The sequence below is a fragment of the Medicago sativa genome, chromosome 3 (genome assembly GCF_051527215.1).
Source record: "Medicago sativa cultivar Bolivia chromosome 3, Bolivia_mono, whole genome shotgun sequence".
In the NCBI taxonomy this organism is placed as follows: Eukaryota; Viridiplantae; Streptophyta; class Magnoliopsida; order Fabales; family Fabaceae; genus Medicago; species Medicago sativa.
The window spans coordinates 76,944,511-76,968,796 of record NC_140751.1 but is presented as its reverse complement, the minus strand read 5'-3'; the positions used below and the strand labels follow the sequence as shown (position 1 = coordinate 76,968,796).

At 33.9% G+C, this 24,286-nt stretch overlaps 1 protein-coding gene across 2 annotated transcripts in view; it reads right to left on the bottom strand.

Annotated features, from left to right (window-relative positions):
- Window positions 1–2,904: 2,904 nt before the first annotated feature.
- ATM (Serine/Threonine-kinase ATM-like protein) overlaps window positions 2,905–24,286 on the bottom strand; it is a 57,862-nt gene continuing 36,480 nt past the window's right edge. Inside the window, exons 46-78 of one of the 2 annotated variants that reach the window (XM_085754072.1) lie at window positions 21,439–21,555; window positions 21,214–21,261; window positions 20,980–21,084; window positions 20,670–20,756; window positions 19,964–20,391; window positions 17,941–18,007; window positions 17,796–17,870; window positions 17,101–17,223; window positions 16,728–16,892; window positions 15,440–15,538; window positions 13,039–13,190; window positions 12,729–12,930; window positions 12,570–12,617; window positions 12,416–12,499; window positions 12,198–12,281; window positions 11,810–11,890; window positions 11,606–11,695; window positions 11,456–11,518; window positions 11,071–11,211; window positions 10,931–10,987; window positions 10,739–10,798; window positions 9,661–9,755; window positions 9,459–9,567; window positions 8,607–8,696; window positions 7,784–7,863; window positions 7,459–7,537; window positions 5,895–5,941; window positions 5,623–5,722; window positions 4,999–5,130; window positions 4,364–4,498; window positions 4,211–4,276; window positions 3,894–4,037; window positions 2,905–3,235 (exon numbers count right to left, since the gene is read on the bottom strand). In XM_085754072.1, the coding sequence (XP_085610198.1) occupies window positions 3,158–3,235; window positions 3,894–4,037; window positions 4,211–4,276; window positions 4,364–4,498; window positions 4,999–5,130; window positions 5,623–5,722; window positions 5,895–5,941; window positions 7,459–7,537; window positions 7,784–7,863; window positions 8,607–8,696; window positions 9,459–9,567; window positions 9,661–9,755; window positions 10,739–10,798; window positions 10,931–10,987; window positions 11,071–11,211; window positions 11,456–11,518; window positions 11,606–11,695; window positions 11,810–11,890; window positions 12,198–12,281; window positions 12,416–12,499; window positions 12,570–12,617; window positions 12,729–12,930; window positions 13,039–13,190; window positions 15,440–15,538; window positions 16,728–16,892; window positions 17,101–17,223; window positions 17,796–17,870; window positions 17,941–18,007; window positions 19,964–20,391; window positions 20,670–20,756; window positions 20,980–21,084; window positions 21,214–21,261; window positions 21,439–21,555 (3,531 nt within the window). In that variant the 3' untranslated portion in view covers window positions 2,905–3,157. Of the gene's footprint in view, window positions 3,236–3,893; window positions 4,038–4,210; window positions 4,277–4,363; window positions 4,499–4,998; window positions 5,131–5,622; window positions 5,723–5,894; window positions 5,942–7,458; window positions 7,538–7,783; window positions 7,864–8,606; window positions 8,697–9,458; window positions 9,568–9,660; window positions 9,756–10,738; window positions 10,799–10,930; window positions 10,988–11,070; window positions 11,212–11,455; window positions 11,519–11,605; window positions 11,696–11,809; window positions 11,891–12,197; window positions 12,282–12,415; window positions 12,500–12,569; window positions 12,649–12,728; window positions 12,931–13,038; window positions 13,191–15,439; window positions 15,539–16,727; window positions 16,893–17,100; window positions 17,224–17,795; window positions 17,871–17,940; window positions 18,008–19,963; window positions 20,392–20,669; window positions 20,757–20,979; window positions 21,085–21,213; window positions 21,262–21,438; window positions 21,556–24,286 lie in introns of those variants that run through there. The other variant, XR_015031986.1, reaches the window with a different exon arrangement.

The following is a 24,286-nucleotide window of genomic DNA, read 5'->3' as shown; positions in this document are numbered from 1 at the left end:
GGTATTTTGATACTATTATATGCACTTTGTCTCTATATATAAACCCTCATTTGACTAAAAATTTGTTCTTAAATATAAACCCATTTTCAAACTACTAGATGCATTTATTATTTTTTCCTAAACATACCCATAATTAATATTACTAACTTGTCTTGAAATATACAAAGTCAAATTTAATACACATACAAACAAATGACAATTTGGTAATATTAACACACAAAATAGACACACTAAGTGCCTTCACAACTGTTCTTAAGAAATGTGAAAAAAAAAATAAAAGATGCTTACATATAGGGACGGAAAGAGTAATATAATTATATTTAAATAATTGGTGTGAATAACCATAGAGTACTAAAAATATAAATTGCAGGGAAAAATAGTAAATATTTAAGAAAAAATGTTTTTTTTATTTTATTTAAAATTTTGTTTGTGTTTTGGACGGAGCAAACAATTTTAGCCCCATTTACTTAGGTTCAATATAAAATAAACCCAAATTATACATTCGGTAAATTACTTGCAACAATCTCCCTCCCCGCGAGGGTATGCTCAAAGCAACTGGGACATGTTCAGACAACAATAACGGTCGCAATCATGGCTCCCGCAAATCTCTCCTCAACGGTTACTATTCCCACGAATTCGTAACCGCTGAGCTCTACATGTGCCTCACAACGGCTTTGCAAACACTCACCTCTATATAAATAGGACTCTTAACAATCCTCAAGGTTAGAATCTTTCTACTCTCAAAACCCCCATTCTGATCTCATATTGACTTGAGCGCCGGAGTGTCTGCAGTTACACCCCCCCGGTTCCAGTCGACATTGAGGCTAACAATCACCACTCAACCACCGTACAAAAACTGTACCGGTAATCACCTTATGATCAGGTACAATTAGTTTGATTATGAAAAAGATAGTAGTAATAATAAAGGAAAAAAATAAGAAACAAATCTTGTTTTAATTACTTGCTATAGAATAAAATTGAAAGGATAAAAGCTAATTTTGTTTTTCTTCTCATTTTTAATTGATTGTATGGAATGAAAGAAAATATATACTTATAAATATCATAAACGGCTCTGATTAAAATAAAATATGTGGTATGGATAGAGGAAAAGTATTTAAATTTTAAAGTGCGTTTGATTTAAATTTTCGATAAATTTCTTGAAAAGTGAGTTGAGAATATAACGGAAAATACATACTAGGTGATATTAAGTTTTTATGATTTTGATGTATTTAATTGATAAGTGAATGATTAAAATTAATTATTTTGATGAAAAAGAATAATTAATTATGAGAGAGATAAGAGAATAATTAGTTAAGAGAGAAATAGAGAAAAAATGATAGGCCTCTCAAATTTATATTATAAAGTCAAAAAATAAGATTATTTTATTTCTATGTGCACAAAACACAACAACTATTCCCTCAGAAAGAATAAAAAACACAACATATTGTAATACTCCCTCCGGTCCTATTTACAAGAGACAATTTACTTTTTAGATACATTAAATAATTTATGTATTTGGTTTAGGTTCTTGACTAGATACATACATTATTCAATGTATCTAAAAAGTTAACTTTCTCTTGTAAATGAGACCGGGGGGAGTATTTCGCGACTTGAATTTCCTTGGTCATTGGACACCCCAGGATGGTTTGTAAAGATGCAAATTTCTCCACTCTTTCTACCTCTACCAGTTTCGATATGTGCTGTTGTAACCAGAATGAGGCATTCATTAGTCCAAAGTTGGAAAAGTCCCTTTTGTCTAGTGACTCGAATAAGGGGAAGCCTATGGCCTATTCAAATTTCCCCCGATGGGTTGGTTTGAATTTCCGTGATATCCTCCTTATCAAATTCTCCATGAGGTTGAACGCCTATGAACACCAGACACTCCAAACACGGATACATACCCATATCAAATATGCATTATATACTAATACTTAAAAGATACTCACGAATGCGTACCCATAAAATAACAAAATTAATTATTTTAATTTTGTTATCAAATAATCCACAAATACACAAGAATATTTATAAGATACTTTGTAGAAACAACATATCATAGAAAAGTTAAAAAGTGAACAATGTTTTTAAAATTCAATGAAGATGTACATGGTCCAAAATTAGATATGCATCAATAGAATTGTTTCTAGATGAACCACTAAAAATTAAACTTCTACTCCCTCCGGTCACATTTATAAGCAAAAAATGACGTTTTAGGTACATTGAATAATTAATGTATCCAGTCACATTTATGGATTAGATACATTAATTATTGAATGTACTTAAAAAGCTGTTTTTTGCTTATAAATGTGACCGGAAGGAGTACTAGATAAAGATAACGAAAGAGAGAAGATTCAATTAAACAACATTACACAATTTGCTTTGGTTTTTTTTAATGATGTTTATGTTGATATCCTAACGTATGAATGAAAATATAATATGATTTGTACAAAAACCTTACACTTTTTTATTTTGATAACATGCATTGTTTTAAGAAAAATTGTGACTTTTACAATAATATAATTATGAAGAGTAATCGATGCTTATTTTTTTTCAAGTATTTTACTTGCATACAAGTTTTAGTCTAAAAATGTTCACGTATCTAGTTGTATCTTCATAACCACGTTCCCATATTGTATCATATCTGCACCCGTACAACGTATCCGAGATTCATAGTTGATCGCAAATTAGCAATTCATAGTATAAAATCATCCAAAGCATGACATTGCATCATTTGGTCTAATTTATTTTTCTTAAAGTCAAACAAGTCTATCGAAATTGGCATCAGGGAAAATTGAATCTGATATCTTGAGATGAACACACTCCAAGATCTCAAACCAACGCCACCAAACCAACCAAGTGAGTTTCATTTGGTCTTATTATTTAGGAGTGTACTGATCTCATTTCTCCTTTTTCAAACTTTAGAGGTTTTATTTGGAGACAAACAAATAATGTTGTCCACAAACCTACCTACTAGGGAAGCTCTAGCCAGTCTCCAATTTTATTGCTAACGAATTAATGAATGAAAGGCCTTATATAAACACAAGAAACAAAAAAAAAAAAAAATGAAAGAGTTTATTATACAATTCGAAGGAAAAAAGACCAACATGAATATAAGCCGCCTATACAAGATCACTCAAGGTGTACAACGAAAAAAGGAGTGTCATAACCAAGCTCCCCAACCAGGAAACATTTGGCACAATCGATCAGAATCGATTGCATCTTGGATGAGTTGTTGTACCTGCAAATGGAATACCACAATTATATTTTCCCATGAGATATTTGAACATGTAAAATTATATTTCATTTATTTGCCCCCCATGGCATGTAAAATTATATTTCATTTATTCGCCCAGGTAACACCCATGGTTAAGGATGGTAATTATAAATTTATGGCAATCACCAGTGCAATGGAAGTACCTGGTTGGTATGACCGTATGAGTAGTCGTCTAGTCTAATATGCATATGCAGCTCTCTTTTAGAAATTACTATTGGACAAATGTGGCCATATATACAAGTACTCAAAAGTTTTGTCTAACATGCACAAGCAAAATGATATTGCATCATGCACAAGTGTCTTTTTCCACCATTGGATCAAAAAGTCACATCATAGTTAATTTATTTTATTGGAATCGATCCAATGGTAGAAATTAGCTCGTGCATGATGCAAAATTTGTCTCACTTCTGCACTATAGAATTGGCCGTACTTGAATATAATATATACAACCTTATGTTTCCAAGTTTCCAACTTTCATTCAATTTAGAATAACTGGGAAAGAAATACTAATGCATACTATCTGAATTCTGAAGGCTGACCCATTTTATCAGCCAAACAACAATATAGAAGAAACATGCATAATCAATACACTAATTTGGCAAGGGATATATCAATAAAACACCTGTCCATGGATACTTCGCATTTCACCATCTTCATACCCATCCAGCTTTTGCTTTACACGTAAAAGTGCACGTGCAGCATCCTTATTTCCTTCATACTCGTTTTGAGGTTCCTCCAAACCTGTATCCAAATCAACGTCCATTTCCTGTGGAGAAAAGAGGAAAAAGATCAATGGGGATAAATCAAATAATGCAAGATGAACAAACTTCGCCGAATGGGGTTGCCATGCCACCAAATTCCATAAGATATGCCGGACAAAAGGATTCTTTTTGTTTCAAAGGCTAAATAATGAAACTAACTTTTGAGGATTTAGAATACCTTTTGACGCTGCAAAGCTTTCAGAGGAGATAGAGCCCACTTATAAAGAGGATCATGGATGAACACCTACAAAAGACACACTTTGATTATGAAAATAAAAAGAAATTAATAGGCTCAATTCATTCAATATAAATTTGAGTGAAGTATGATTACTTCCACAATTGTCAGTAATGCCTCTTTGTTTGTCCGCATAACAGAGAGAGTTTTCTCACAACATCTTCTGAAAACCCCCTCTACACCAGTTATACCCATTCCATCAATTACGTCTCTTGTGAGCCTAAATGGAACCTGCCAGCACATAGAGAAGATATCAACAATGTAAATGAGGCAGCAAAGTTGACATTGGACAGTTAACATCCTAGTTGTGATAGAGGTTGCAAAGTCCCTCATGGTCACAAGGTCATCTACAGTAATGGAGCAGAGGCACAAGCCTCAAACATATTTGGGAGTATTTAGGGTTCTCTATTTCTAGTTACAACTACTTCTCTTTCTGATCAGTGTCCCATTTTAGGGTTTCTCTTTCACTAGTTTCATTAACATTGGCTGGAGATGGAAAACTAACCTAATTTGCAAATTTGAAATTACATATTCCTTTCAGTAGCCAATAAGAAACCTCATACGATCAATTGTTCATTGCTATTCAGTGGTGTCAACTAGAGATTCGTGGTGAATTATATTCTTTGTTGGTTCATCCTAGTCTATGTTTTGATTCTATAATAATTTTACGAGTTCTATAATGATACATGCAAGCTTTCTAGATCATTAATGAAGGATTATCAAAGACATACCCGTTCTGGGGTCTTAAGCATCAAGCCTTGTTCAAAAGCAACACCAAGATCAATGTGAACAACCTCTGCAGTGGTCTGATCAATTAAAATATTCATTGAATGTCGATCTCCAAGGCCAACAATATAACCAACCTGAATATCAATCAACGAATAAATATACCAAGGCCTGAGAATGAGATATTTCTGACATTTTTGATAGAAAATAATTAGAAAATATTCTGAGATTAGATAAAAAATAATTAGAATATATTCTGAAAGAAAATAATTATTCTGAATGATCATATTTCAGATAGAAAATAATTAGAAAATATTCTGAAAGAAAATAGAACTAATGTAGGATGTGATGGATTTGGATCACAAAATGGGCAATATGAAGGGTTAGTTTAGAAGTCAGAGCTGTATTCAGTGCAACCCAGCTACAATATGAAGGCTAGATGTTTGCTTAAAAAATTGGGAAAAAAAAAACTTCAACCAGTGCACTGGAAAAGGACTTAAATTGAATCATGTTAGTGTTGTTGAATGGGCCATCTTTACTTGGACAAAGAGCACTGACACTTCAATTCGATCAAGGGTGGAACCAATACTGAAAAAATAAGCATGCATGGAAAAGTAGAAGGCACTTACCATAGAACTAGCAGCAACACTTCGGGTATACGCAAGTCTCTTGTCAAACCACTCAGCTGGGTGTAGAAACCTCTCCAAGAAAAAGAAATGCATGACAGGCCTGCAAAAGACAATATGATCAAGCTAACTTGACTATGACTTCACAGTCCTTTAAAAGAGAGTGAATAGAGAGGAAGAGACATGGGAAGATTGTAAAACATGTGGCCTGGAGCCCATATACTCAATACTAAATCCTAACGACTAATTGTAATAACTCTTCACAGGAAATAAACCTGAAATTCCTGCAAACTTCCTGAAATGCTTTGCGCTTGTCCCTTTCCTATCAAAAATCATCACTGTATTACTATTCTATTTGGTATATCATAAAATGAAAGATAATATATATAAGCTGTGTCAGTCTTTTCTATTTGTTTTCCATTCTCTTTCTAAGGTACATTATAAGTTGAATAAGTAAAATAATTGTACAATGTACAACATTTAATAATGAATTTTACATGAGGGTTTCTCAAATATTCTCTCCTGACATTAGTGATCCCGTTATAGGAACTAAGGTGTCTATAAGAACAGTAACAATGGCAACATGTAGATTGTGGCTTCCTCATAGATTAATGAAATTATAGCCAGCCAGATCCCTAAGTTTCCCTTGGATCATCACAGATTTCCACACGAGTTTATTAACGGTTTTTTGACAAACATAAAAAATTAAGAGATTCAATTTAGATTGTAGTTCATGTGTTGCCCTTATTAACTTTCGAAGGGGAAGTCTACTCCTCACCTGTAAAGATTTTGTTTTGAAAAAGACATCTAGTTGGGAGGAAAATCAAAATAATTTTTATCTTGCACTAGATGCTTTGCAGCATAGTTTCTTCATATTTTTCATTTTGATAAAATAAGAAATTACAGGGAAAATGGAACTCTCCATATTGAAAACAGAAAGAAAAAAAAAATTAAAAAAAAGGAAACAGGTTAGGTAATGAGGGTACTAACTTCATGAATTTATCTCTAACAAGGTTAGGAATGAAAATAATAATATCAAAACAGTTGAATTCCAAAGTAAATGAGCTCCAAACATAAAAATGGATTTCCAACATAAATTCCGAACACAATGTGATTTCTAGATCTAATCAATTCAAGTCAACATCATTTCAAATTTTAGTTGATTCCTAACAACCTAAATAATTGTAAATAAAACACTGCTATTTCTTTCTTATATATGAAGTGGCAAAAATAATTTTGTCAGAAAACAAAAAGTACCAAGATTATCCAAATTTCATATAAACTAGAACTAAAACATAATTCTCTCAATAGCCTTAAAGATTAAATTAAAAATATTGCAAAAAACACATGCACTTGAATGGACAGAGTAATTTACTGAATAATTTACACATACAGTACATAGTACAGACATTAATTACGTTATATGAACAAATGTGTAAATTCTTTACTTGCTTGCCTATAATTACAAGAAATGAACTGTCCTAGTGATAATAAATATATAAATTAACAATGATGCACAAATACAATGAGTATCCAATACAATGAGAATCCGATACAGCTCAAAACTACTTTGGAAAAACATGGTAAATATAGAACACATTATAAATGCCTAAAAAGAAAATCATAAAATGAATATATAATTGTAATTCCAAAACTTCAAACTAAAAACATACATCTTGGACATTATTAGATTAATATTGCAGAGTTCATAGGTCTTATTTTTCTTTATTCTTTTTTGATTAAAATTGAAAGAACCTACCAAACAATCAATATACGTAAGATAAGATTTGCGAGATATTTACTCATGTTGACACAAATACTTAAACATTATTTGCTTACATTTGACATGTGCATTCGGCATTTAGAGAATAACCAGTCCCCTACTCCATAGCGACCATGAGCACCACCATCTCTCGAGCTGAAGTTCAAGGAAAATTGTTAGATATAGGACCATATGTGTGTTTTGATTCAACAACTTAAGCTGTTGGAATTTGGTTCATGCATGAGATGGTATCAAAATCTCAATAACCATGAGTTATAGAATTTGACATTATTGCATTCATTCTTAAAAGCTTTGGCAGTTGATACAAGACAAGGACCAATCCTTTTTGAAGTTGAATAACGCAATAAATTTTGTAGTAAAATAGGTTTCTCTTTGACTGACCTCCCTAAAAGATATTCACCGAGAGGAAGAGTGCCATTAACCCATTCAAGAACACCAGCACTTGGAGTAAAAGGAACAACCTATATCAAAGCTATTCTCAATCAATTTAATAGTTCAATATTTTTCAGTCATTACTTTAAAACTATATTACAGTACACAATCTCATGCAAGTAGCAATGACATTTTCGTCCATGGAAAATATTTAGGATTAGTAGTATTACATTACATATAAGATGTCTAGGGAGTATACAACAAAGAATTCCTCCATGTATTATGGTTCACGATGAACAATTAGTAACAAACCAGAAAGCAAAAGTAGGACAAGAAAGGAGAGACTATGTATACACAAGTGTACAACTCAATAAAAAAATTAGACATTAATCTTCGTGTATAACCCTGTTATGGAGTTAAATTTTATAAATGCTTCCAACCAGCAAAGGAAAAAATTGTTCTTTTGCTTACTTCATCATTTTTCAGGAATAGAATTTCCCTTAACATATTATGTATTGTGAAGCTTATCATAGACAACGAGGAAGCAATTTTTCTAGTTCAAGGAGAGGGTTATAAGATGAAGAAACCTTGGGAACAGGACCCTGCTGCAAAGGTATATTCTATGGGAAATAGACATTTCTAAGAGCCATATGTAATGAAAAATAAAGGAATCTTTAAACTTATTCCCGCTTTCATTTTTGCTTATATAAGGCACTGCATAGCAGGAAATTCCCTAAAATGTTTCCTAACAGTTTCTTCTTTACAGGAGTGGAACAACTTACCAGCAAATCACCAACACTAGAGACCAAGAACAATAAAAAGCAGAAGATACCTTGTACGTCCGAACACCAAGCCTTCTTCTCCATGTATCTTGATGGTTCCTCAGGAATGTGTTAACTAAACCAAAGAATTGTTCCATTACCTATAAAGCATTCAGAAGGTTAACCATCAAAGCAAACAACAAATCCAGGGCCAAATTGTTTTTTGATAAGCTAATTTTTTTTTTATTAAGGCACCAATATTTAGCAGAGTGCGCCAAATATTGGAAAACAGAATTACAAATTGTGAAATAGAATATAACCTGAAATTTCGACCAGAAAAAAGAAAAGAACACAACCAAAAACCCATTAAAAGATAAAAAACAGCAAAACAGCCATTCAACCAAAGCGGAAGCAAGAAACAGAAACATTAACAACAAAATAGGTCAAATGATGAACCTACATGCTATACAAATCAGCAACCACCAAGCATCCTATGGGTTAATAAACGAAGATGATACCAGGTAAGTAAACCCAATCAATTTTCGCTTAACATTTAACCAGTAATCATGTTATGATTTCATTGAACGTTAACTTGTACAGTTTTCTGGTGTGTAAAAAGCACAGTGAACATCTAAAAGGACGAGAAAACAAACTTTTTTTGCTATGACTAATCTATACTGAAAGATTTAACTTGGACAAATCACCATGTTAGCAAGCCAGATGGAAGGTATCATTTTTCTAAAACAGGCTGACTCAATTTGATTGAAACTTACAATTTATAGAAAAGTAGGCTTAAGAAACATATCTGCTATAAAAGCTTGCTTCGGGAGTAATTTCTTTTTTAAAAATGGAAAAATAAATTTAGTTAACATATGCAACAGATGCCAAAACAATTAGAAAGCATAAGCTGTTAGAATTCATACAGCATCCTGTCTTAGGTCATCATTTCCAGATTTTGCAAGTTGCCGATATCTACAGCCATCAGAACCCAAGCACTCAACCACTTTAGGAGCATTTATACCATTCATTATCCTGTATGTTAAACCAACATACAGCAGATTTAAGAATTAATATTGAATGCACGACGAAAATTGCCCCTGAATTCAATAAACGACCAAGACTTACATAACAGAATCTGCTAATCCTTTGAAGTAAGGAAACGTGCCCTCATGATATTGACAACTACGATCAATTGAAATGGTAGCTGTCACTACAGGTACCTGAATGGCCAAAAGAAATGCAAAAGGAAAAACTTTAGCACGTAAATAGCTCTAAATAAGAAGATTAAGCACACATAGGCATAGCAGACCTAACACTAACAATATACAAATAATGCTCAAATAAAAGGTTCCTTCAGAATTTATTACATATTACCATTCACTTGTCACATGTTTATATCCTTGGCTGTACAACAATAGTGACTAGGAGTAGATTAAGCAATCACATCCATTTAGTATTCATTGTATTTTTTGTAATTATTATATTTTGCATCCATTCATTATATTTCTGACATGAATTTTTAAGATGTTTAATTTTGGATGAAGATGACAACATATGCACTTCAACAAATAGTTTTTGTATATAATTTGTCCAAATTTCAAAATTTAAAAGTATTTTTTCCAGCAAGTTTTGAAGGTATCAGATATTAGATGTATATGTATATTCTGTACCCAAAACTTTGTTGCACTTCATGTGTAATTATTTTCCTGCCATTCCATAACTCATTTCTGATATAGCATAATACTCCGGACTCAAATATAAGAAAAAAAAAGTCAAACATGTATCAAGTTAAAAATTTATTTGAACCATATACGTCAACTTTGTTTGACTTTTTTTTTGTTGCTTATTTTCGAGACCGGAAGGACTACTATGTATTCACATTGTTTTCTAAAACATCATTGTTGTGTTTTGATGTGATGTTTAGTTTTATAAAAGAGCTACTTAGCAGTTGAGACACAACATTGATGTAAGTCTAATGTGTTATTGTGATATACTGTTAAATGTTGTTGTTGCTCAATAATTGAACACAACAAATTATAAATCGTAACTAGAGAGAATAGTTCAATTGAATGAACCAAAGAGTTCATCTTTAAAAATTTTAAAAAATATATTCAAAAAATTCTATTAAAATAAACATAATAGAAATAAAAAAACGAAAAATATTCAAAAAATGAATAAAATGGAAATTTAGCAATTGACTTACAAGTTCTAGCACCGGGAGATTACGTAAATCCCTTGGTAGTGTCATTCTTTTATTAGTATCCTACATAAAGAACTCAGTTAGAAGGTTGTATAAAATAAATATTTTTTACTTTGTAAGTTACACTAATAGAAATTTATCTTCAAATAAATTCATGGACACAAGAATGGTTTTGAAATATAAAAAACGTGTAACCTCTTTCTTTGTTTCCATCTCAGCAAGTTTGATATAAATATCCACCATTTGCTTCATCTACATATGTAACATTCAGAGTTTGGTGAAAATTGATTGATTATTAAAACTTAGAAGAAAATATAAAGAAAACATGATGTTACTTGTCGTATGATAGCTCCATGATAAGATGACAACTCATTTAGAAGGTTTTCTGCTGCTAGTTTTTTGTCCATATCCACGACAAATGAACTTCTACTACGCTGTTTATCCTTTATACGGTCACCATTTGCCAGGGCCAGAAGCTAAGAAAAATATATAATGAATTTTTTAAATCATTGGATGAATAATGATAAAAACAAATGTATAAAATGCATTCAAAATTGAAAAGTAAAATAAGTAAATATACGATTTCAAATTGGAAATTAAATGTATGGTCTGACAAAATAAGGTTTGGTTTATGTTTCCCTTAATCATTAATGTACATTCACGTATTTTACTTCGGAAGCATGCAAAATAACCGCTTGATGATAGATAACTGGCACATACTTGAAGAATTGTATGGTATGGATGATCAATAGCCATTTTCTTCACAAGAGAAACCAAAGCAAACTGCATGGACCATGTTCATGTTACCTTACATAAAGAAAACAAAATTTGAAAAACATTTGAGATGTATAGTACAGGGGAAACCAGAACCTGGAAATTAAGAGGTCCCTGACCATCCTTTGAGCTACCCATTCTGGAAGCAATTTGGTATACTAACGGTATAAATTTGAAGGATTGAACCTACAAACAGATTCAAATGCAATCAACATACAAAATCCACAGATACAGGTTTGAAAAACAGGGAAATCATACAAATCAGAGAGTACTTGGTTGCCAATGCTTTATACTACAAACCTCGTCAATTGTGCTAAGCATGCTATTTACAACATGTTTTCGAGAAGAAAGGCTGAACCACAAGGAAACAATTCGAAACACCTGAAAGAAAATAAACTTGATAAAGTAAAGGGTTATGCTAACTAACAAGTGCCCTAAGGGCATTGTTTAAGAAATCCATTATAAGAAATTTTATCTTGAAAACCTAAGTCAAACACATGTGAAAGTAATAATTACACATGTTTCTACGCAAAAGTGACTACTTTTAGTTGCTTAAACAATGCCCCAAGGGCACTTGTTAGCCTTTCCCTAAAGTAAATTATACTATCCTGCAACACATACAATGTTTCGATATAGTGTATATGCATGAATAGATCAGTGGTAAAAGAAAGTAAGAGCAACTCCATACCACTCGCACATCATACTTGTCACCTATGACTAAACAACGTTTGTATCCCTCCAATGCCAGATTAAGAAAATTGTCCCGGTCATCCTGAGATGTTCAAAGACATGGAAATGACACATTAAAAATTGAGGGATTTAAAGAATATATTTATCAGATTTTGTGATTTTGTTGCACACAGAATTACAAAAAATCCTTCATAACCGCCGAAACAAAATAGATACCTGTAATTTCTGGTCTTCTTCCTTATCCATAGCTACTTGCTTCTGTAATTCTTGGATTTTCATAGTATAGTCAGTTTTCTCCCCCTATGTTATGTATTACAAGTGTTAGAGCATCAGAGAAAACATACATAATAAAGAAAATGTTAGTAACTACCTTTGTTGAACTCCTGAACCTTTTAATGAGTGCTTCCAACTCTACTGTCTGTAAAATCAACGATATCATGATCAAGTAACTGCAATTAATGTCAGTTATAACTTCATTATTTTTTAATTGACCCCAGTTTCTTTTTATTTCAATTGGTAAATTAGGTACCTTATGCTTTCTTAACCGCATTGCTGATTGCCACTCATTAGAATTAAGTCTTTCTTCATGGCTCCTAAATAGAGCATCAGTATAGTGTGCAAGATGAAAATGAGTTTGACATTTCTTTTCCATGGCCTTCTTATCTGTACTTTTCACATCCTCAGCAATAGAGACTGCAGGTTTCAAATACTTCTCCAAAATTGTTCTTGAGCTGCAAGTTAAGATAAAAACAGGATAAGACATGAACTCAAATGAGTCAGGCATCACAAGGGAGCATCCATTATTTAAACATTAAACAGAATTCAGTTTGTCCAATAACTTGCTAGATCTGGTCTCTGCCAGCCACTTCCCAATCAAGCGATATACATCTGAAACCTCTTCATTACTTTGATAATTTTGTGATATGTACATTCCAAGGTTGATAGCCATCTCATTTTGACCTTGAGCACGAAAAAGCTTTGCTTCTTCAATCTGCCATCCAGAAGCAGAGCAAACAATTAGTACTGCCAAATCTATAATACTACTGCTGATTTCTTTCAAGCAATGTCTCAGCAAGATGAAGAAGCACTCTAGCACAAGTTAATGCCAATCTATAAGAAGTATTCAAAATAACAAACAATACGTTATTAAAATTTTGTACTTAAATTTGTAGCATTTAACTGTATTATAATGGATAACTATTCCATTCTCACACAGCCAATCCGAACTTTTAAAGCACATAGCACAAGAGTGTGTTTGGATCGAGAATTCGATAGCATTTAAAACAGGAATTTGAACTGCAGACAAAGAGTACACAAATACACAAATCTGGCAGATGAACTTCTCCGACCAGCCTTAGGGCCGGAGGCTATCAACCAATAAAACAATTCTCACCCTTCGTAAAAGGAAAACAGAATGCACACCTAAAACTGACAAATCCTGCCCACAACATCACTTACAGTTAAATAACTGCTACATAATTTCCTATCATATACTACCTCCGTCCCTAATTATAGGGCCCTTTTGAAAAAATAACGGGAATTAAGATAGTGGATATTTATATTAAATATGTTTGTAATTACTATTGGTTTTACAATTTTATCCTTTAAGAAAGAGGGTTGGTTTATGTTTTCAACATGTTATTTATTGTTGATTGAAGAAAAAGATGTATAATAAATAGGGGCGTGTATGTAAAGAAAAAATTAATGTAGTTGGAAATAGCAAAAGGGTCTTATAAAAAGGGACAAAAAAATTTCTCAAAAGGGTCTTATAATTAGGGACGGAGGTAGTTACTGCACTATTACATATACACGACTATCCTACTATATAACTTCACAATTACTAATGCTGCTCCATTATTTTCGTATTTCTGCAAGAGTACTTGCTAGAATTGCTGTAAATAGGGTAATTATGGGCTGCTTAGATGTAATTACAGTAACAAGGGTGACTGTAAATATTCTCCGTTTGTAATTCAGGCAGATGGATTCACTCATGCTACCTTGATATCCTCTTTCTCAACATGGTATATAGAATCTAAAGAGAGGCAACCCCAATCCAGGCTTATTTAATGGACCCACCAGCCCATCATTGATTTTTTTCCTTCCGAAAGTCATGCCCTTCAAGTTTCTACTTTCTCCATTGTGTCATTTTTTCTGCTATGTAACACAGTTTGCAGCCACTGCCACCCGCAAAATTTTTTTTTTCTGAGATCGCCACCATCCAACCGCAGTATCTCGATCTACCAATCCACAAAATCTTAGAATTACCAAACCTTACAAACACTCTCGCATGGCAGTCTTCTCTACTTTAATTCTCTCATTGACGTGTACATGGAGTCTCATTCCTGACCACAATTTGCATCATGATAGTCGTTGGCTTCTTGTTCCGGCCATTTCCATTCAAAATCTTCATATGCATCCAGCTGCTGTCGGCGTCGACTGATGACCCATTTGAGTATGTATCCTTCACTGCACCCCACAGCTCCCCAAGTTCATTTGTAATAGTGTTGAGGAACCAAGAGTAAGGCCTGACCCCTATTCTAATATGATATTAGAGCTTATCCAAGGTTTGTTGGGCCACCTGCTATCAGGTCACGCTATAGATGTTCAGGCTATCAGGTCACCACTATCGGGCCACACTTCATATGTTCAGTCATGGGTGTGAGCAGAGAGGGGGTTAGGGGTGGAAATAGGATGGACCGAGCTAGGCTTTGTAAGGCCAAGACTGATCAAAATATTCAAGGTCAGCCTAACCCAGATTCTAATAGTGCCATCTCCATTTTGGACAAACTCTTTTGTCACTCTCCATGGTAAAGTCGACGCTAGGTTAGGATGGAACAGACCTTGCTCTGATACCATACGAAAAAAGACTATTTCCTTTTGATGATCAAAACAATTATGTAGATGCTACAACTAAAAAAGGAAACAAATAATGATACATCCCTAATGCTAGTGGGACAGGACAGGAACACATGACTCTGACTGATTTCCACAATCTTCTACATATTTCAATAGTAAATGAAAAAATAAAGGATATTATAAGTTGAAGTATTTGAAATTGCTGAATCCAAACATAACCTAACGGTTAATAAGAAAATCACACTTGAGATACAATCATATTTCATACTCGTCTTCATTTGAATGTGAAGTGTTGTTCATTCAATTTGTACCCCAATGAACAGAAGCTATTGTCTATCACCAGGCCAATACACACACACACACAAAGTCATATCAGCTTCTTACCCTTCCAAGCCAATATAAAGATGAGCACTGCCCTTTGGTTCCAACACAAAGGGACTTAAATTCATGCAAAACACCAGCTGCTTGAGAGAACCTAGATCCCTACAAAAATGGTGAATAGCATATAAGAAAAATAAAGTGGGATTGAATATGACATCATGATATTATCAAGGACCAGTTCTCATAAAAGCTTATGCTGTTAGCTAGACACTCACTGATTCAATAATTATTTGGGTAAAATATGCTTTTTGTCCCTGTAATTATAGGCCATTTGAATTTTCGTCCCTGAGCTTACTAATCCTCCCATTTCGTCCCTGTAAAAGTTAATCACTTGAAATTTCGTCCCTCGTCCCTTTTAATCACTGCCACGTCAGCAAATTACCAAAATGTCATGGGAAATGACGAAAATACCCCTGACTTATTTTTTTTTTCCTTAAAAAAAATTTCAAAATTTTGAAAATTCCTTTTTTAAATTAAAAAAAATCTGAAAAAATAATTAAAAATCATAAAAAATTTCGGAAAAAAATGTTAAAATTAAAACTGAAATTTTTCGGAGAAAAAATCGTAAAACAAAATTTGGGAAAAACTGGGAAAAAAATTTTTGTGAAAATTATTTTTTTAAATTAAAATATCTGAAAAAATAATTAAAAAACATAAAAAATTTCGGAAAAAAAATGTTAAAATTAAAACTGAAAAAACTGAAATTTTTCGGAGAAAAAATCGTAAAAAAAAATTCGGGAAAAAGCTGGGAAAAAATTTTTGAAGGAAAAAAAACAAAAAAAAAATAAGCCAAGGGTATTTTCGTCATTTCCCATGCCATTTTGGTAATTTGCTGACGTGGCAGTGATTAAAAGGGGCGAGGGACGAAATTTCAAATGATTAACTTTTACAGGGACGAAATGGGAGGATTAGTAAGCTCAGGGACGAAAATTCAAATGACCTATAATTACAGGGACGAAAAACATATTTTACCCTAATTATTTTATCTATAACAGACTCTCTCATGGTGGAGCCCTTGAGCATGAAGGTTGAAAAAAACAATGCAGATGCCTACCTTATGAGAGTAAATTTAATTTTAATCAGAATGGAAGAGGCAAAGCATAGGATTCTGCACCAATTGGTCAAAATGGTTCTAATAAAACCCTTAAAACTCAAGTTATTAATTCGAGGAATAGGAATGTTTTTTTTTTTTCATCTCCAACAATGATGATATACCTTACAAAGTATGGTAGCAGACTACATAAGATGTTGCAAAACACAATCTCCATAACTAAGCTTAACAATGGTATACCTTCCGAAGTGTCGTAGCAGACTGCAGAAGATGTTGCAACATACTATCTTTACAACTCAGAATTTGAAGTAGGACTTGTCGAAATGGTATAAACGGTTCTAGCAAATTCATATGCAGTTGCGTCCGTTGCAAAATTGAGCACCAATCCATATCCAACCATGACAACTAGTTGACAATATAAACAGTGCAAGACATCAAAATCTATGATGAGCTCTGAAGGAATAACAAATCACTGTCTGAATAGCACAACAAAAATAACCAAGCACTTTCCAATAGGTGAGGTCAACTAATCACTGTCTGAAATCTTAAAATATACTTTACGTAGTGAAAAACAATGCACTCTTGCCATGAAAGGCTCGGATACAAAAAATACCTGTTCACTGGAAGGAATCACGGGCTCAAGAGACACATTTCGCTTCTGAAGAGAGAACTTTCTGATATCATCTTGGCAAGTTCTCCAGCGTAAATCCCAAGCCATGCCAAGATGATAAAGCATCTGTCAAAATGATCATATGGAAGAACACAAAAACAGCCTCATTAGTTTTAGTTTTATTTGTTTAAATAAATATACGGATCAAATATTCTATTTAAGATAAACATGTTTTTATGGATTAAAATTCTACACATTTCTAGTGATAAAAAATTATCATGAATTTATACTCACATTTTCAAGCAATTCTACAAATTATTCTGTTAGCAAAAAAAAAACAAGAAAATACATATTCCACAGGAAGAAAGCTGCTATAATGATAAACCCATAGTGAATGTGTATCAGTAGGAGGGGTAAAAAGGGGGATAAGGGAGAAGTGCCAGAGGTAGATGGGATTTGACAAGACCTGAAGGTTTATTTGCATGAAATGATTGATTTCCTTCCTTTTAATTATGATTGATTTACTGCTTAGTCTTTCTAGAAAATCAAAATAAAACCAAAACCAATTCAAAGTTTACTACTTTTTATGTGAACCCGATAACTTCGACTTATCACCCAATATCAACTATAACAATAGAGCATAGATATAGTGGCAATAGATTTCGTGTTAAGGACCTAGAATTTGGATAAACTGGTACCTGGAGTCTGATGATTGTCAAATAAATGTACTCGGTACTCTCTTCACTTGCATGAGAAACGGACCACACAAGCTCCTGTAACACAACATTTTTAATTGCCTGAAGTCCTCAAGCACATCAACACAACTGATGAAACAAACATTACCTGCTTTGAATCTCTCAGCTTTCTCTGGAAATCACTTAAATCACCTTCCTGGAGTGCCCTTAAACAACTGAATTTAAAAATTATTAGACACGCTGTGCATGAAAAAAATTCTAATGATAGAAAATTAGAAATTGACTTTCATTGAAAATTACAGCCGCTGCACGGTGCAGCGGTTGTGGGGACTGTTAGATCTAGAGAGATATAGTAGTGTGCCCTACATATTTCTACAAGTTACCCGATACACATACATTCATTAACACCAAAAAAGAGATACAGAATATGGATAGAGAATGATGTTTCTAAACGTCTTCTACTGCAAAAATTCAATTTTAATATATTAAGAGGACAGTAGAAGAGAAAAAAAAAATTCAAAGATAAGGAATAAGCCATACTATCAAAATTAATCAATCATGACCAGCGACCTATACACTCAACTATTGCCATAATGTATGTTAAGAGTCCCACATCGGATAGGTGATGGCCTGACAATGTGTTTATAAGTAGGGGCAATCCTCACCTCACAAGCCAGTTTTGTGGGGTTGTGTTAGGCCCAACCACGATTTCTAAGAATGTATTAACTTAGGAATGCAGTCCAAGGTTCATGTTACCCACCATTTATGTCCACGAACCAAGCCCAATAGTGCTGGTCGTGAGGGGGTGTGTTAAGAGTCCCACATTGGATAGGTGATGGCCTGACAATGTGTTTATATGTGAGGGCAATCCTCACCTCACAAGCCGGTTTTGTGGGGTTGTGTTAGGCCCAACCACGATTTCTAAGAATGTATTAACTTAGGAATGCAGTCCAAGGTTCATGTTACCCACCATTTATGTCCACGAACCAAGCCCAATAGTGCTGGTCGTGAGGGGGTGTGTTAAGAGTCCCACATTGGATAGGTGATGGCCTGACAATGTGTTTATATGTGAGGGCAATCCTCACCTCACAAGCCGGTTTTGTGGGGTTGTGTTAGGCCCAACCACGATTTCTAAGAATGTATTAACTTAGGAATGCAGTCCAAGGTTCATGTTCACACAAAAATAGAGGGGTTTGAGTTCATACAAAAGCAGTATTTGGTTTCCCAACTCAAGGGTCCACAACATCACAATTAACAGCTAATTAATTACATACCACATTAATTGAATAATATTTACCCAATACAAACGAGGGAATTATTCACTTTCTTAAGGTTTTTAACATATAACAAACGCAGCTTGTTAATTTACAGGTATGAATAAATGCAGATTAATTTGCAGGTATCAAGTGAGAGGAGTGTTTTATTGTGAGAGGTGAGAGGATTAAATAACCACCATCAGATCAAATTGAATGGTTCAGATTAATTTACTTAAAAAACATGTGTGTGCCACTGTGTATGCCATCACTCTACGTCTTCTTTGGCGAACTCCATCACGGCCAAATTTTTGTACCACTCATACAATTAACACAATTTTTTACGGGTTTTTCAATCAGATTAATAAAAGGATTCGATTCGTTTCAATGGCCATCTATATTAAGATGTTGGGTTTTAAAGGGTTATGTCAATTTTGATTTCATGCATATTTGGTTTCCACCAAGCGTCCATGATAATGTGACGATGCTTATATCTACTAATTGTCAAAACACTATACAAATAATAAATTAACAAAATCTATAATTTCAAAAATAAAGAAAATATAGATTTTTGGCTTTGTTTCAAGAACATTCAATTAATTACGAGAAACATGACACCGAAAAAATTAGGGATAACAAGGTAGGAATATGAATTCGAGAAGTGAGTTTCAGAAATGTAAAAATTTCAGATGGAGAACGAGTGGAGTTGATGTGCGAAAGAGAAGGAGTTTTAGATCTGAGTGAAGTTCGAGAGAGAAGACAAAAAGGGATGCATACAGCAGACGTGTTTTAAGACAATTTAATCTGAAGCATTCCATTTGATCTGATGGTGGTTATTTAATCCTCTCACCTCTCAACATATATAGAAAAAGAATTTTCAATATAGACTCAACAAATGAAAACAGCTAACCATATTACCTGTGCAAATTTTCATTAAACTGATCATATTTGATGTTTTGAGTTGGAGGAAAACTAGTTCCTACACATGGTAAAGAGAAATCCCAGTTCCCAGCACGCCAGGCTGCCTCATATTGCAATTCAGCAAATTCTCTGTCATGCCGAAAATCTTCCTTGCTAGATGTCAACCCTTGACAATACATGTCAAGCACATGCGTGCAGCCGATCTGCTGCAATGATCTAATCAACCCTTTGTAAGCTCTACTCTGCCTCATCTCAACCTCTGAGGCAAAATATGAAGATTTTGCTGGTTCAGCATGTTCCAGTGACAAACTTCTCGAACTGCTGTCATTTGGTAATAAGACACCTGATTGAACTTGCAAATCATAATACTCAAGAGCCTTTCCCCAGTTTCCCTCATGCTCGAACGTGATTACTTGGGAAGTCAACTATTATTGGCAATATAAAAGAAATTAAGAAGTATAAGGCAAAAACCAAAACAAATAGCACTGTAAAAAAAAAGACTAAATCCATAGAAGCTAGGAAAATATATTCTTCAGAAAATTGAGTACACCAATTAGTCAAACTATATCCTCACAAGTTGAATGTTAATAGGCCTGCACCTAAAGCCAAGTTTAAGCTTTTCGGATAATTTGCCTCCTGGCAACATATTACTCAAGCATTCAGTCATGAGATAAAAAAACAAGGAGAAATCATGCTCACTAACCTTGTGAGACTGAAGAATTCCGTATAAGCTATCAGGTTCATTGATTCTAGTGACTGCCGAAACGAGTACTTCAATATGATCAGGCAACTGATATGAAGGAAGCAATAAAAAGAGAAAAAGATGTCATTGGTTACGGGCATGAACATGAACCAAGGCAATCTTCACTAGCAGTTTACAAATTTATATCTATCCCAAGCATCTAGTTTACCTATATCGAAATGAAATGACCTAAATAGTGTAATGTATAATATAGTCTGAAATAAATAAAAGGAAAAGCATCCCATATAAAAATATTCAGTACACAGCTTACCGTTTCGTTATGAGAGAAATCTGGACCTCCAACAGTCATAGCTTTGAATTGCTCTTCACACCAGTGTTCCACATACATTACTGAAGTAAAATATGATCCACAACTCTATAATGACGAGAAACACATGTAGTCAAAATTTATATAAACAAATTTGAAGGAGAAGAAAGGAAACATATAATATAAGAAACAAAAGTGAGAAAGAGAAAGAGAAAGTGCAGACAATCTGCCACTTACAACTGCTGCCTTGGCAACAGGTAGATAATCAATTGAAAGCCAATAAACCTTGGAAAATATAAGAAAAGATAAGAAGTGTTAAATTCAATTTGAAACATTTGGTAAATATAAGAAAAAATAAGCAGTGTTAAATTCAATTTGAAACAAATATATTTGCAGTCTCTAGGTTCAAATTCTTCATCAAACAATTAAATCTTTGAAGGCAAAGTGCAAGGGAGACAATACTTTCTCCCATGAAGACGGTGATTCTGACAAGCCACTTGAAATAACAGTAGATTGTCTCTGTCTCGCTTTTGCAGGAGTGGACCGAGATTTTGAGCTATAATTTGGAGTTCTTGAATTCTGCAGAATCACACCACAATTACAACCTATCTTATCCAACCAACAAAGCAACAGTTATAAAGGTTAAATATATTTTTCGTCCCTACAAAGTTACTATTTTCATTTCTAGTCCCTACGGAAATTTCCGTCGAAGTTCAATCCCCAATATATTTTCTATTAACACTTTTGCTCCCTATTGTTAACTCTCTGCACAGCCACTATCAAAGATTTGCAAACCGAGGTAGCAAACCTTGCAAACGAAATTTAATCTATTCATTGTTGGTTGAAAATAGGGTGTTGCCCAACTCGTATACCCGCCAATCCAAGTGTAACTTCAGACATATGTCTCGTTATTTTTTGTTTTAGTTATAAATGTTAACTCTCTGCACAGCCACTATCAAAGATTTGCAAACCGAGGTAGCAAACCTTGCAAACGAAATTTAATCTATTCATTGTTGGTTGAAAATAGGGTGTTGCCCAACTCGTATACCCGCCAATCCAAGTGTAACTTCAGACATATGTCTCGTTATTTTTTGTTTTAGTTATAAATCAATTGGAAGCCATTGTTTCATTATGATATGGGGGTCATACAGTTGAAATATTTCCTAGTATCTATTATTGTGAACCTATTAGATTTTATATTGGGCCTAACTCATCCTAACAAAACCGGCTTGTAAAGAGAGGGCTGCCCAAGCTTTATAAATAGAACACCAGCTATATCTCTAAGAAGTGTGGGACTAAGTCCACCCCTTCAAACCTAGCACAATTAAGGTGTTGAAGGTTGCAACGAAGGCAACTCAAATGTCGCAATAAGGCGGCTAGGGAACGCTATGAAGGCAGAATTTCCAACAAAACTAGGGGTGACAAAACGGGTCTGACCCGCCGGGCCTGCCCGTTTGGCTCACAATTGTTGGCGGGCTGAGTCGAAGTTTTGAACTCGCTTTCTATAGTTGACTCGGCTCGTCTCGTTAAAATACGGGGCGGGCACCGGGACGGGGCGGGCCGGCCCGCTTAACTCGTTGGAAACGGGACGGGCACGGGGCGTGGCGGGGCGGTCCGCTTAACTAGTGTTTCGATTTGCTATTTTGAGTCTTATTTTATGTTTTTGGATTTATTTTGGTTGTTAGATATATTTTTTGAGACTTATTTTATGCTTTTGGATTTATCTTGTTTGTTGAGTTTATTTATTTTGAGATTTATTTTATAATTTGGTTGTCGGATTTATTTTATGATTTGTTTTATGTTGCACGTTTGCCTTATTTTGCTATTAGTTATGATGTTGAATTCGATAATTTGATAATTATCTTGTTTTTCACAAATTTACTTGCTACCTCTTCTTTTATATTTTTTTATGATAAAAGCAACATAGTTTTTTTTGTAACAATTAAGTTGTAAAAAAAAAAATTAAAAATTTTTTTTTGTTTTGCGGGCCGGCCCGCCAACTCGCAAGCCCACCACTAAATGGGGCGGGGTGAGATTTTGGACTCAGTCACAAAATTTGACTCGTCTCGTCTCGTTTTTAGCGGGCTTAGACGGGGCGGGCCTAAATAGGGCGGGCCGGCCCGCTTTGCCATCCCTAAACAAAACCCATGATTCAAAACAACCCAAATTAATATCATGAAAAGAGTTTCTCTAATAGTTTTACCATTTCAATTATTGTCTTCTTATGTTAAGAAAAAAACCTACCCTACTTGGCCTTTCTTAGCAGCAAGGAGATGAAGTAATTAATAAATTATTTTGTATATAATCTTTGGCGGAATGGATGGAGGTGTAGACAACGCAAATGGACGGAGGTAAGGCACAAATGTAGAATGAACTCCAAAGGAAAAAAAGATCTCGTGGCCGGGTGGTTATATGAGGGGAATGAAAATGCTGAATGCATATCAGAAAAACATATGGCAAGGCGCTCGTAATACCAAAGAAATGTGATAAGAGGGAAGAAGCTTTTTTTGTAGAAGGTATCAAGACATGATAAGGGGGATGGAGGTCTACAAAACGAACATTGATGAAGATGATGGATTATTAAATTTGGGGATTTTGTTACTTGAGATCCCTAAATTTTAAAAATTAAATTATAAATTAACAATTATTTATTTTATTAATATTTTTATGAGTTGAATATTGCTAGGTCATTTAAAAGTCCACATGGACTTCCATCAGCCACATGTGCAAGGAATTAACATCAAGGACCAAAAGCGCATACAAAAAGTATATTGGGGGCTAAACTTCGAAGAAATTTTGTATGGACTAGAACCAAAAGTAGTGAATTTTGTAGGTCCAAAACACATATTTAACCCTTTAATTTAATATTTATCAAGAATATATTTTTTGCTTTACATGAAATTTTTAATTAATTTCATTTTTTTATTGATTACTGTAGAAGTTTAATTTAAAATGTTCTAAGTGCAAGGTAAGTGTGAGTTTTAATGCTTATATTATGTGTAGGGTGCAGGTTTATCCCCTTTGGGTTTGAGACGCGTTTAGGTAAAGCTAACCCATCTATACCCACCTAATTGCCAAGCTAACTATATGGAGTCCTAGAAACCCTTGATTGTTAAGTAGATTGGTATTTAAATATAGGTGAACAAAATTATCTTGATATAACTTAACGATATCAATACTACTATAGCTGGATGACTGATAAAATATCTCTTTAGGTTTTGGACCTGATATTAAAGTTTAAACTTCATCACCTATTGGAAACAATCAAAAGCACTTTCTATTTTGCATTGTATTTAGTCTTTTAAAAGAA